The 13,822-nt window shown below is 45.3% G+C and overlaps 1 protein-coding gene across 14 annotated transcripts in view; it reads left to right on the forward strand.

The window, feature by feature from the left end:
- HUWE1 (HECT, UBA and WWE domain containing E3 ubiquitin protein ligase 1) overlaps positions 1-13,822 on the forward strand; it is a 162,123-nt gene that overhangs the window by 133,014 nt on the left and 15,287 nt on the right. For 8 of the 14 annotated variants that reach the window (XM_078065229.1, XM_078065238.1, XM_078065239.1 and 5 more), the window contains 15 exons: positions 1,391-1,563; positions 1,918-2,066; positions 2,818-2,893; positions 3,735-3,833; positions 4,421-4,554; positions 4,742-4,910; positions 6,246-6,474; positions 7,128-7,306; positions 7,590-7,679; positions 7,829-7,983; positions 9,599-9,644; positions 11,105-11,392; positions 12,451-12,742; positions 12,940-13,070; positions 13,597-13,811. In XM_078065229.1, coding sequence (XP_077921355.1) covers positions 1,391-1,563; positions 1,918-2,066; positions 2,818-2,893; positions 3,735-3,833; positions 4,421-4,554; positions 4,742-4,910; positions 6,246-6,474; positions 7,128-7,306; positions 7,590-7,679; positions 7,829-7,983; positions 9,599-9,644; positions 11,105-11,392; positions 12,451-12,742; positions 12,940-13,070; positions 13,597-13,811 — 2,425 coding nt within the window. The remainder of the gene's footprint in view (positions 1-1,390; positions 1,564-1,917; positions 2,067-2,817; positions 2,894-3,734; positions 3,834-4,420; positions 4,555-4,741; positions 4,911-6,245; positions 6,475-7,127; positions 7,307-7,589; positions 7,680-7,828; positions 7,984-9,598; positions 9,645-11,104; positions 11,393-12,450; positions 12,743-12,939; positions 13,071-13,596; positions 13,812-13,822) is intronic. The other 6 variants (XM_078065234.1, XM_078065236.1, XM_078065237.1 and 3 more) reach the window with 5 other exon arrangements.

The raw sequence follows: 13,822 nt of genomic DNA on the forward strand, positions 1-13,822 counted from the left end.
TCAAGGGGGTGGGGGGTCTGGTTACCCTGAAATACAGTTCCTACTGAAAAGGCAGGATAAAAACTTTCTTTTCTTAAGTCACCAATTTTTAGAGTAATCAATAGATTTAATCACCACCTCAAATGCAACTTTCTCTGGCTTTCGATTTTCTATTTTCACTGATTTTTTTAATCAGTGATTGAATTATTTGGATCACTGCAGTCATTCTTTTTCATTATACCTTTGGCCCATAGGGCCTCCTCAGGTTGACTTCTTCGTCCTTTTGATACAAGCTCATCAATTTTTTTAAAACTTTTAAAAATTTCAAACTCAGGAGTGAGCACTGTATGTTTCATCTAGATTAACCAGTGGTTATCATTTCTGTCCTATTTGCTTGAGTTCCCCCTTCCTTCCCCCTTTTAGGAGCTGAATCATTTGAAGTTCATTGCAAACAACATGATGCTTAACCTGTGAATACTTCAGCATGTGTCTCCTAAAAATAAACATTCCTTTACATGGCTAGAATATCATCACATCTAAGAAATTTTACCATTGATGTAACAGTACTCAATTTGTATGTCATATTCAAATATCCCCAGTTATTCTAAGTATTATACCTTGAGGGTAGAGTGTTTTGATCCAGGATCCAATGAGCATCACTAATTACATTTGATTGTCACATGTCTCTTGTTATGACATTTGATTGTTTTGAAGAATCCAGAAGGCCAAATGTCTTGTAGAATATTCCATAGTCTGGATTTGTCCACTGCTTCCTTATATTTAGGTTCAGGTTAAACTTTCCAGCATGAATAGTACATAGGTGATGTTTGCCCTTATTGGTACATCACAGGAGACACATAATGCTAATTTGTCCCATTATTGGTAATGCTAAGTTTGATCACATAGTTAAAGGTTAGCTGTCCCCCTTTGTACTTAGTAAGTTTTTTATGAGTTTTTTCTTTACACTAAGAAGATTATATGAATATCGTATGCCCTGAAGATTTTTAACTCCATAGTTTTAGCATTTATTGGTGATCTTTGCCTGGACCACTTATATTGCTGTTTGAAAAGTGATGATTTCTGACTTTCTCATTGCTGTTTATTAGCAGGCAGGCATTCTTTTATAGTGAAGATTTCCTTCTGCCTATTTGTATCCCTGTGGCTGCGGATTCTTTCTATATTTAATGTAATACCATTACCATCATTATTTTTGATACTTCAATGATCTCAAATTTGGCCTGTGGTAATGATGACCCATTAATTTTTTAAAGCCTCTGGCACAACAAGATGTCCCAGACTCACCTTGTACCCTCCATGCCCCATCCCTGGAATCAGTTACTCTGATGAGCCTTGGTTCCTTTTAGTGTGGATTTTTGTGCTAAGTCCATCTCTGTATCTTGCTTTATCTCAGTCCAAACATGGCTAACACAGTCAATGCTGCTTTGAAGCCTTTGGAAACACTTTCCCGAATTGTGAACCAGCCCAGTAGCCTTTTTGGCAGCAAGAGTGCTTCTAGCAAGAGCAAGTCTGAGCAGGATGCCCAAGGAGCTGCTCAAGACTCCAATAGCAACCAGCAGGACCCAGGTAGGGAATCAGAGCCAATGGACTGGAGAGCTGGCTGGGTGGGCATAGCTATTTTGTGGGCGCATCGCATCACAACTGTTCTGGCTTGGTATTGTTTCCCTGGGAACTTGCTGGCCTTCCAGAGATCTGTCATAGTGGCGTGGGAATCTGCCCCACAAAGAATTCCTTAAAATTGCAGCCTTATTTGGCTATCCTCACACGTAGCCTTGTCTTTTCCTTTGTCACCCATTCATTTATTTTCTGAGAACTTGTAAATTTGCCCAGGGAAGGGACCTTATTGTCTTCATGCTTGCCTCGTGGTGCCCTGCACATAGGCACCCTTTGATTATTTTGCTGGTTGGTTGATTGTTTCAGGCGAGCCTGGGGAAGCAGAAGTGCAGGAGGAGGATCATGATGTCACTCAGACAGAGGTGGCAGATGGGGATATCATGGATGGGGAGGCTGAAACCGACTCAGTGGTGATTGCTGGGCAGCCTGAGGTGCTCAGTTCACAAGAGATGCAGGTAGGGAGGCAGATCACCCAGCATACCCCTATTGCGGCGCTGAACCAAACCCCCAAGCGGTGTGGGTGGGTGAGTACTTTAGATCTTTGCCTCAATGCTGTCTGTTTTGCAGAGGAGCACAGATGATATGCTTAGTAGTAGATGCTCAGTAAATGTGTTTGAATTGTATTAAATGAGGGGCGGGGGCAGGGCCAGGATGCCATCCATGTACTATGAAATGGAATAGATCCCAAGAGGAAAACTTAGGCACAGGTGAGATGTGGAAGTAGAAAACTGGCCTGAGTCCTTTGGGCCCAAGCTCTTTGATTTATTTGGCTCTGGTCATTAATGGAAACTCCTTAACATCACTGTTGTGCCTATAGCACCTGGTCTCACTGGAGCATTCAAACGGCTATTTTCTAAAGACCCTAAAGAAAGCATTGTAATTTCTGGAGCTGCAGTGGTAAGAAATGGGGCCTACAGTCCTAAGCTGCTAGCTCTGAGGAGATCTGCATGTATTCCTGGATAGTATAACGACTAACCTGGTCTGAGATAACTGGGATGAATCCATTTGAAGGACAGTCTGAGTGTGGATTGGCAGCACATGGTAGTTTCTGTGCTCTTAGCACCAAATGTGTGGTGTTTTATGCAACATGCTCTGTCACACGTTATCCTAGAAATATATACTCCCTTGCTGGCTTTTTTTAGGGTTTCCGTGCTAGCACAATGATAGACTTGTGTGCATCCATATATATGTTCTATTTCTCTCCAGGTTGAGAATGAGCTGGAGGACCTGATAGATGAGTTGCTTGAGAGGGATGGCGGATCTGGGAACAGTACAATTATAGGTGAGAGCCCCAGAACTGAGTATAGCCTCTTCCTTTGCCTCAGTCTCTCTTGGGAGGACCCTTTTTCTCATCATCTGCTTGCTCAGCTCTGCCTAAGGGCTCATAGCCAGCCTAGATTGCTGCTTGTCTTGATGTTGATGGTCTTACAGATGAGAAATTCACAAACCATCTACAGACCTGTGGTGGCAGGTCTGAAGCGTTGCCTGTGTGGGGGAGGTGGAGGGGGTGGCCATCAGTATAGATGATACATGAGGCACATCAAGAGTGTTATTCATGGAAGCCTAGAGGAGGCTTTAGAGGCTGTAGGGTGAGAAAGCGCTTTCCTTTCAGTTTTTCAGCAAAATCCAGGGGCTTTCCGCCTCTGAGTCTCAGTAGTGTAAAAAGAGTGATCATTCCCTAAGGGTGGCCCTTTTTACAACTCAAAGGGAAAACGGCAAAAGTACCCTACTGTCACCTGGTTCCAAGGGTCTATGTGTTATTTGTTTTTATTTTACTGATGAAGGAAATCAAAGGATAAACGGAAGTAGACATGTATTCTTAAATTTGACAAGGTTTTTTCACACCCATTATCCTCTGTGGTTTCACAATTAGTGGGATTGGCAGGGCAGATGTGATCATCCCATTTTACAGATGAGGAAACTGAGACTCAGACAGGTAAAGTGACTGGCCAAGCTCACCTAGCTAGTCGACAGCAGAGAACATAGGTCTTCTCCCTCATCCAAAAAAAAAAAAAAAAAAAAAAGTGGATATCTGCTGGGTGTACATAGCTACTTTAGGCGCACCCAATCTGGAAAGGGAAGTCCTCTGTTGTTCAGTGAAGGCTCTGCTCTGTAACCTTCAGTGAGCAGAAGTGGAGAGGATGAATCACAAGAGGACGTGCTGATGGATGAAGCTCCTTCCAACCTCAGCCAAGCTTCCACCTTGCAGGCCAACCGAGAAGGTGAGAGTGCCGAGGCCAGAAAGGCCTCCCTTCTTGCCCTGCACGTCTGACAGACACTACACTAGGGTTTTCCTGGAGGCAGCTGCCCACATGTGCAGAATAAGGAAGCATCTGTCTGCATGCGCTGACATACACCATCCACTTTATCCTCAGCCAGTTTTTCAAATAACATGTTACTACTGCTTGCCCAAAAGTTTGTCACTTCTTACTTGGTTCGCTTTCTTCTCACCCACCTGCTATCATCGCTCCAGATTCCCTCTTACCAACAGGATGCAGTCAGTAGCAAAGTAGGGCTGGAAAGGCAAGGGGGCACCAGCAGACTTGGCCAAGTCCTAGACCATGGCTCCTGAAGCACTACCCTGTAGCCAGCCTCCACATTCAGCCACCCTGCTCAGCGTGTTGATGCGTTGATTGGCACTCTCAGGAAATCAGGGCTGGCTCACTAAGTCTGTACATCACCCCAGATCTGGTTCTTCCTCTCCTAGAGTCAGATACCCCATCGCCTTCCCACTCAGTCTGCCGGCCTGCACAGTAGCCTGTTTGCTAGCTACTCAGTATAGTCCTCCAATGTGCTCCCTTTGTTTTAGATTCCATGAATATCCTGGACCCTGAGGATGAGGAGGAGCACACTCAGGAAGAGGACAGCAGTGGCAGTAACGAGGATGAGGATGATAGTCAGGATGAAGAGGAGGAGGAGGAGGAAGATGAGGAAGATGATCAGGTGAGGGGGGACTGTGTTTGGGCTGGTTCAGACAACCTCTTCCATGGGAACACAGAGCTGGAGAAAACCAACAGTCTGGGTTGCTAGCCTCAGCGCCTCCCTCCCTCATGTGCAAATGTGGCCATGACACCAGACTTCAGAAAACCCTTACCTCCAGCAATTCTCCATCTCCTATTTTCCCCTTAAGGAGGATGATGAAGGTGAAGAGGGAGATGAAGACGATGACGACGATGGCTCTGAAATGGAATTGGATGAGGATTACCCTGATATGAACGCTTCTCCCTTGGTCCGATTTGAGCGCTTTGACCGGGAGGATGATCTCATCATTGAGTTTGACAACATGTTCTCCAGTGCTAGTAAGATACAGGGGCTCAGCTGGGTTTTATCTCTTGATTCTTATACCCTTCTCTAGGGTAAGCCAAGCAGTGAACCAGAGCAGCTATCAATCTGATACAGACAGCACTTCTTTTCCTATGCTGACTTCCTGGGGCAAGGGATATCTGAATCCATCTCTCTCAATAAATGTATACTTAGAAGAAAGAATTGTGAGAGGCTGCTTTTGTTCTCTCCACCTCAGTAAACAGGCAGCCATTTTAGAGCCTGGACAACTTGATGATTTGCTTGAATTTTTTTTTTAAGTGAGACCAAGGCTGACTGCATCAGGCACCCATGTGCATGCTACAGTGACAGGGCAATCAATAACTCTTATGTCTGTAACACTGGATCTTGAGAGTTTGGATGAACACCTTTGAGCTTGGCATTGGGGAGTAGATTTGAGCACATTCACTCTGGTCATCAAGGACGCATCTTTTCGGAGGAGAGAGTGAATCTCTTCCCTTCTCCCCCATCAACGTCAAAGTTCGCTTTTAGCATCTAGTTCTTAAAATCAAGCTGTCTTGAGAAGGCAGGTCTTGACCCCAAATCACAAGCATGATATAGCAGAAAATACTGAACTGTTCTGGTCTATTGTCTTGGCCAAGTAGTCTCTTACCTCTTTGAGCCTCAGTTTGTCACCTGTAAATGAAAAGTTTTAAAAGAAAAAAAATGGGTTGTATTACATAATTTTCAAGATGCCTTCTATTCTGTGATTTTCTTTGCATTTTTGTGATTTCCATCAGTCTTCCTTTTGTTGAGCCTCCCTTCGTTTAGCAAATTAAACAAATATTTGAGGAGTGCCTACTGTTTCCTAGGTACTCGGGATACAGCAGTGAAAAAGAAAAGTCCTTTTCCGTGAAAGGAGCTTATGGTCTGTTAGGAATTATAAGTAAGCAGGCGTCACGTTGTAGTATGGGTAAGAAAGCCCAGAGAAAAGGATTATTAAGCCAATCTGTAGAATCAGAGGAAGTGACATCTGGGCCAAGAACAAAAGAGCAGGTGAAGAAGGGGGAGCGGAGTCTTCGAGGTAGAGGGAGTAGCATGTTTCTGAGGGGCCTAGAAGCATCACTGGCTATAGTGTGGAGAATGGATTGGGAGAAGGTACTATTTAGGAGGCTGTTGAAATATCTAGGTAAGAGATGGTGGCATAAGCTATGGTAGTGTCAGTGATTATAGATGAGGCGTGGGAATGAGGGAGAAAGGACAAAGCTCAGGTTTCCGTGTGAGGAAGTAAGGCCCAGGAGACATGGTTCTGTTGGAACAACCATGGAAGAGATTTTTTTTGGCACTGACCCCTTTACATATTGTCCTTGCAGCAGACATCCCCCCATCCCCAGGAAATATCCCTACCACTCACCCACTGATGGTACGCCATGCAGACCACAGTTCTCTGACGTTGGGCAGTGGCTCCTCCACAACGCGTCTCACCCAGGGCATCGGGCGCAGTCAGAGGACCCTAAGGCAGCTGACGGCCAATACAGGCCATACCATTCACGTTCATTACCCTGGGAATCGCCAGCCCAACCCTCCTCTTATACTCCAGAGGTGAGTTACATTTGTCCCATTTCTTTGGATTGTATGTGCAGCCTTTTGGGGAATACTAAATGGTATAACACAGTCTTTTTGCGTAAGTGTCCTCCTATGCATACATTCAGCAATCAGTAAAGCATCTCATGTGCCAAGCACTTAACACTTTAAATGTAGACAGGACAGGATTTCTGCCCTCAGGCTTATGAGTTTAGTGGAAGAAACAATTTTAAAATGAGGGAAAAGGACATAGGTGTCATAATGGTCAATGTACAGGCTACAGTGGGTATACAAGAGTGATATACCCTAACACAGTGCCTGGCATTATCAATGACACAACTATGGAATAATATGCAGCCTCAGCCCAAATAAAGTTCGCAAACTAATGGAGTAGTTAGAAACGTAACTAAGATTTATGCCTAGTAGGGTACCTGGCTGGCTCAGTCAGAGGAGTATGCAGTTCTTGATCTTGGGGTCATGAGTTAGAACCCCATGATGGGTGTAGAGATTACTTAAACGAAAGTTTAAAAAAAAAGATTTATGCTTAATATGATCAGGTCCATAATAGTGTTAGGCATTTCCAAGAGGTTACAGAAAGGATCTGGCAATAACAGATTGCAGGGACCCCCTATGAATTACAGTGACCATGGCACCCCACCATCACCCTACAGGTTGCTTGGTCCTTCTGCTGCTGCTGACATCCTTCAGCTGAGCAGCAGCCTTCCCCTACAAAGCCGTGGCCGAGCCCGCCTCCTGGTAGGCAATGATGATGTCCACATCATTGCCAGATCTGATGATGAACTGCTGGATGACTTTTTCCATGACCAGAGCACAGCTACCAGCCAAGCAGGCAAGTTTGTGTGGTAAAAGGGAGGGTACAGTTTTTCACATTCTACTCTTCCCTTGCTGAGGGAAGGCAGAGCAATATCTGCCCTGCCTAGAGAAACCACATTTTATTGGAGCCAGAACCACTTGATAATTTAGCCAAGATCAACAAAACCTTCACTATCTCTGGATACTTGTGATGTGCCAAACCTTGTGATGGACTTTGGGTCCTGTTAGAGAAATACGGCAATTTTTGGATCAGATGACATACGACATGCCAAGAATCTCACTCTTTTGTTCCCCTACAGGGACCCTGTCCAGCATCCCCACAGCCCTGACCCGCTGGACAGAGGAATGCAAAGTTCTTGATGCTGAGAGCATGCATGACTGTGTTTCAGGTATGTGGCAGCTTGGTTATCTGAGCAGTAGTGCACCTTCCACAGCTGGGATGAGTGCATGGGAATTGTTGCCCTCATTCTCTGGCTGCAAGCTCTGCCTCTTGGCTACCTCCCCTGAGCAACCTCTGATCTTTGCCTCTTTGATCCAGTTGTTAAAGTGCCCATTGTTAATCACCTGGAATTCCTGAGGGATGAGGAGCTGGAAGAAAGGCGGGAGAAACGCAGGAAACAACTGGCTGAGGAAGAAACAAAGATAACTGACAAAGGCAAAGAAGATAAGGAAAACAGGGATCAGAGTGCACAGGTGATTTGCAAGGGCTGGGAGGATTCATCTTTGGCTGTGTCTTCCTTTACTTTCATATGGTTTTGGCATACGTATAGCACCAGTCATTAAAGAATCCTGAGATGTTCACATTGAACCTGAGAAATGATTCATTCCAAATGCACCCTACATTCACATGTTTTTTAGGGGAAAGAATTCAAACCCAGAGGGAAAATTATTTCTCCACTGTCTCTTGCTGGGGAAAACTGGAGCAAGAACCAGAGTGGCTCCTGACTTACCAGTCACACTGTGTAGTCTCTACCTTCAGTGACTGCAGCTAGACAAGAAGAATGATTTTGATTATGCCCATGCTCTTGGTGGTTCGGTTGCACTTCACTTAGTGGAAGTGGATTGACTTACCAAGTGTGGGGAATCCTTACCAAGATGACCCCATTCCATCGTTTGGGTAAGTTAGGCTTAGGATTCAGTCAGGAAATATTCATGCTCTGAACCCCAGCACGACATGTCATTTTCTAAGGCTTGATTTTCAATTTGTAAAATCTCTAGCATGACTTTGGTTTGGAAAGAAACTACCTATTTTGAAATTTCTGGGAAGTTGAACAATACTAGCTTTAAAATATATGAAGTAAAAGCTAATAGAAATATGAAGAAATTGGGGCGCCTGGGTGGCTCAGTTGGTTAAGCGTCTGCCTTCAGCTCAGGTCATGATCCCAGGGTCCTGGGATCGAGCCCTGCATCGGGCTTCCTGCTCAGGGGGAGGCCTGCTTCTCCCTCTCCCACTCCCCCTGCTTGTGTTCCCTCTCTCGCTGTCTCTCTCTCTGTCAGATAAATAAAAATTTAAAAATCTTAAAAAAAAAAATACGAAGAAATTAAAAGACTTGAGTGAAAGACTTTATTATATCCCACTCAGCAGTTAGGTCAGATTGAGGATTTTGAAAATGTTCAGTTAGGATAACAAACTTGATTTAACAAATACTTTTGTATGAAAGTTTTACCTGATAAATAATAGCATTGTTTCAAACACATGAAAAGGGATAGAAAATAAGCAAGCCTGGCATATGATTTTAAAAGCTGGAGTGGACAATTGGGTCACCTGGATGGCTCAGTTACTTGAGTGTCCAACTCTTGGTTTCGGCTCAGGTCGTGGTCTCGGGGTTGTAGGATGGAGCCCAGCACTCAGGGTAGAGTCTGCTTGTTCCTCTCCCTCCCACTTCTGCCCCTTCTTCCTCCACCCCCACTCGCTGGTCTCTCTCTCAAGTAGATGAATGAATAAAATCTTAAACAAAAAAAGCTGGAATGGACAAAATGAGCCCGAAGAAGGGAAATACATAGAAATGAAACTTTGAGGAATTCTTGCTGGTCTTATGATTATATTTAGGTCATGTCCTCTGCCCAGCCCAGCTCATTATTCAGTCAGCCTCCTGGCAGTTTCCCCTTGTTCCCAAGCCATCCTTCAACACAAGTATGTATTAGAGAAATTAGAGATACATTTGCACACTAAAATGTTCATCTTTCATCCAGGTCCTTGAACTCCTAGTGGCTTATGTGGGTGGGGGGGAGAGGGTAGCTATTATAGTTGACCCCTGTCTTATGTGCTTGCGAAAGTCCCACATTGGTCTGTCCCTTCTTTTTCCAGTGTACTGCATCTAAGACAAATGACTCCACTGAACAGAACCTCTCAGGTAACTCTACCCCCCTTTTCACCTTCTTGCTAACTGGTTCTTTTTCCTGACCCTTTCAAGTAGCTGGCCCAGGTGGGCTGAAGATGAACACTGGTGCTCTGTGGGATGAGGTAGTAGATTGTATAGTTTTAGGGTCATACCCCATCTTGGAGATAACTATACAGTCTACTGTCTTTCCCACGGTGGTACACTTCCCCGCCGACGTGCTCTGTTCAGGGTCTCACTCTGATCATGCTGTGCTGCATTCTGGCATGTGTAGCCAGGCCATGTGTCCTACCCCTTTGGTGACCACCGTGGTGTGGTACTTCCTGAGAATATCTGATGGCGGTGGTTCCCAAATGCCAGCCCTCAGTGGAAATGAACAAAATAAAGAGGGTTTAAATGAGTTTTTCAGAAAGCTGAATTTATTCAATTTAAAGGACTGGTTTTTATAGAGATTATGTCCTTCCTAGTTCTTTAGTATCAAAATATTTTTATTAAGTGATATTGACAGGATTCTTTCTTATTTGGCTAAACCTAGGTTTGGTAACCCAATGTTAATCTCTTTCTATTTTTTCCTTTTTATATAAACTTTGTGAGTTTTTGGAATCTAAAAGTCTAGGGATGTTAGCAGTCTATTTTTGGCATCTGGGCTAAATGGTATTACTACTGTATGTTTTGTATTCCTCCTTCTAATCTTAATGTCAGCTATTTCATGGTTCTAATAACTGATCCACGTGGTATTATGTCTCCCCCACCCCTATTTCCTCAGAACTTTCTTCTGTTTCCCTATGCCTTCTGTCTCCTTTGGCATTTGAATTGCAAAATGACGATACTAAAGCCTACACAGTATTTTTTTTTTTTAAAGCAGTGAAAGTGGGTGGTAGGTGTCCTGGTGCCTTTAGCAAAAGGTCTTTGAAAGGGTCTGTTATCAGGTAAAATGGCTTTTTGTCTGCTGCCCTTGCTAGAGGATTCTGCTCATGCCGGGGTGAGGTAGTAAGTTGTATTGTTGTGGGGTAGGGATTTTAGGCCCCAATTAGAAGATAACTATACAACTTACTACTTTCCCTGGTGTGGGCATATTCATACTTAGTCTTGGCACTGTTGCCTCCATCAGAGTTGTAGATGTTCCTGGGATAATCAGGACTGGAAGGGAGGTGGAAGGGGATAGGTGATATTTAGGGTGAGGCAAATAACATTATAAAGTGACTTGAACTCTTTCCCCTTCCACCCAGGGCACAGAAAGGATTTAATTCTTAGGATCTACAAAGATTCAGATCTCCAGTTCTTGAGACTAAGATAGCACTGTGCCTTAGCCCTCATCCAGGGTATACCAGATCAGCCACAAGCTGTTCCTAGGAACACTCGGGGGTTGGGGTGGGGAGGGGATACTTGTCAGGCCACATGTGCTGATTGAGTGGCTCCCTAGGTTCTTGGCTGATTGTCCGTTAACACCCCCATTGTTATTCTTTCCGAGAAAGATGGGACTCCTATGCCTGACAGCTACCCAACAACCCCATCTTCAACTGATGCAGCTACATCTGAGTCCAAGGACACCCTTGTCACTCTGCAGCCCTCACAACAGCAACAAACACTCCCACCCCCACCAGCCTTGGGAGAGATTCCTCAAGAGCTGCAGTCCCCAGCTGGAGAAGGGGGTAGCTCTACACAGCTATTGATGCCTGTAGAGCCAGAGGAATTGGGCCCCACAAGGCCAAGTGGAGAAGCAGAAACGACTCAGATGGAGTTGTCCCCAGCTCCTACTATAAGTGAGTAGAATTTCAAGGTTTGGGTGGTGGGTGAGAGGTGATATAACAGGAGGGAAGAATGGACATCTTTAGAGTTTCTCTTTACTCTCCTTAAATAATAGCAGCTCGGGTCCTCAAACAGTAGGATCTCAGCTTGCACATTTGCTTTCTTAGCTAAAGTTGAGGTTTCTTCTCTGTGGACTCAAGTGATCATATATCTGAATGTCTAATGATACAGGTGATGATGCCAACAGTTTATTGAGGTAATCACTTTTCCTGGGCTATTATGGCAGGCCTGTTACTTCTTTAAAAACAACCTTCCTGGGGCACCCGGCTGGCTCAGTTGGAAGAGCATGTAGCAGCTCTTGATCTCGGGGTTGTGAGTTTGAGCCCAACATTGGGGGTAGAGATTACTTTAAAAAATAATAAAGAAGTAAACTTTGAAAAACAAAAACAACCCTCCAAAGTAGGTAGTGTTATCTCCATGAACAAACTGAAACGCATGTGAAATTACTAGCCCAAGACCATTCAGTAAGTGATTGAGCTGAGATAAAAATCCAGATCTGTGTGACTTTAAAGCTTGCTCTCCTTCAGCATCCTTCAGGGATGGCAAGCACATGACCCACCCACCCACACACAGCTCTCCCATCCTGGCAAACACCATTTATCTCATGGCACTATTTCCCACTGGTTTGAAGTGGGGCCTCAGAATTCTTCTCAGCAGTGTTCCAACAGGGTAAATTGAAACCTGTTTGCTATTCCTGCTCTGTACCATGCTGCCTGTGATTTGCTCTGGAAAAACCTTAAGGCGTAGGAGTTTTTTCTTTCAAGGAGCCGCCTTTAGATAAATAGAACCAGCATGCATGTACAAATGGTGCCTGCAGGGAATCTGAAAGTGACAGACTCCCTTACCTGGGGTGCCTAGGGAAAGGTGTTTCACAGGCATAACGACACCATGAGGATTTGAGCTGAGCTTTATATAAAGCATATGAGATTGAGGGGGAATGTCAGGCCAGCGAGATGGTAGAGAAGTGAGAAGTCTAATCTGGCTGCATCTTGATTCGGCCCCCATCTTCTAGGCAGAGATCTAACCTCTCCATGTGACTTCCTCCTAGCCTCTCTTTCCCCAGAGAGAGCTGAAGATTCTGATGCACTGACAGCTGTCAGCAGTCAACTGGAAGGCTCTCCCATGGACACCAGTAGCCTGGCTTCCTGTACCTTGGAGGAGGCTGTGGGTGACACCTCAGCAGCTGGCAGTTCTGAGCAACCCACAGCAGGCAGCTCCACTCCTGGGGATGCCCCACCTGTTGTGACAGAAGTGCAAAGCAGGGGCGATGGGTCAGGGGAACCTACCCAGCCCCCTGAGGACAGGTAAGCATTGTGTGAGTAAGAGGAAGGCAGGATGTGATGGTGGGTATTTCAAGCTACATGCATACTTGTTAACTCTTGCACATGTTTGGTGCACTGGGGAAATCAACCTGGCTTCTGTGAGAACTGGTTATTACAAGAGTATTTTATAAATGGGAAAACATTAATACCAAGAACAACCTGGAAATTATTTTCTTCAGCTCTCCTCCTGCATCCTCTGAGAGTTCCTCCACCAGAGATTCTGCTGTGGCCATTTCTGGAGCAGATTCCCGGGGAATCCTAGAAGAGCCACTGCCTTCAACAAGCAGTGAAGAAGAAGATCCCCTTGCAGGTGAGCTCCATGTGTGCTTAGGCCATCCTGGGGTTATTTAGGCTTCTAGTAGCTTTTGGCATGGAAATGTCCGCCAGTTAAATGGTTCCATCCAGATGGAAGGCAGCATACATATGGGAGGAGGACCAGCAGTAAGGGGGTGCTGATGCTGCATGATGGAATGAGCCCAGGCCATGGAGTCAAACAGATCTTAAGCTCAGGTTACCCCCTTTGCAGCCACCTACCTTCAGAACTTGGGACCATTACTTCTCTGATCCTCATCTGTTCTAAGGGGGGGTGGTAATAGCTGCATGGTAGGGTCTTGATGAAGATTAAGTGACAGCATACACACAGACTCTGGCACATAACAAGAGCTGTTCTGAGCCTAGGGAAGGTGAGTGGGCCTCTTTGTGTCTTCTGTCCTTTGCATGCATTGAGGACAAACAAGGCTCGTTTCCCTCAAACAAGGCCATGGGTCTCTACTCCCAAGTACATCTTAAGTGTTGGTAGAGATGGGAGTCCCTTCACATTTTGCGCCTCCCCTCAGGTATCAGTCTACCCGAAGGTGTGGACCCCTCTTTTCTGGCTGCTCTGCCTGATGACATCCGCCGGGAAGTCCTGCAGAACCAACTGGGTATCCGTCCACCAACTCGGACTGCCCCTTCAACAAATAGCTCAGCTCCTGCAGTGGTGGGGAATCCTGGTGTGACCGAAGTGAGCCCTGAGTTCCTGGCTGCCCTGCCTCCAGCCATCCAGGAGGAAGTATGTGAGCA

The sequence above is a fragment of the Halichoerus grypus genome, chromosome X (assembly GCF_964656455.1).
Source record: "Halichoerus grypus chromosome X, mHalGry1.hap1.1, whole genome shotgun sequence".
NCBI lineage: Eukaryota > Metazoa > Chordata > Mammalia > Carnivora > Phocidae > Halichoerus > Halichoerus grypus.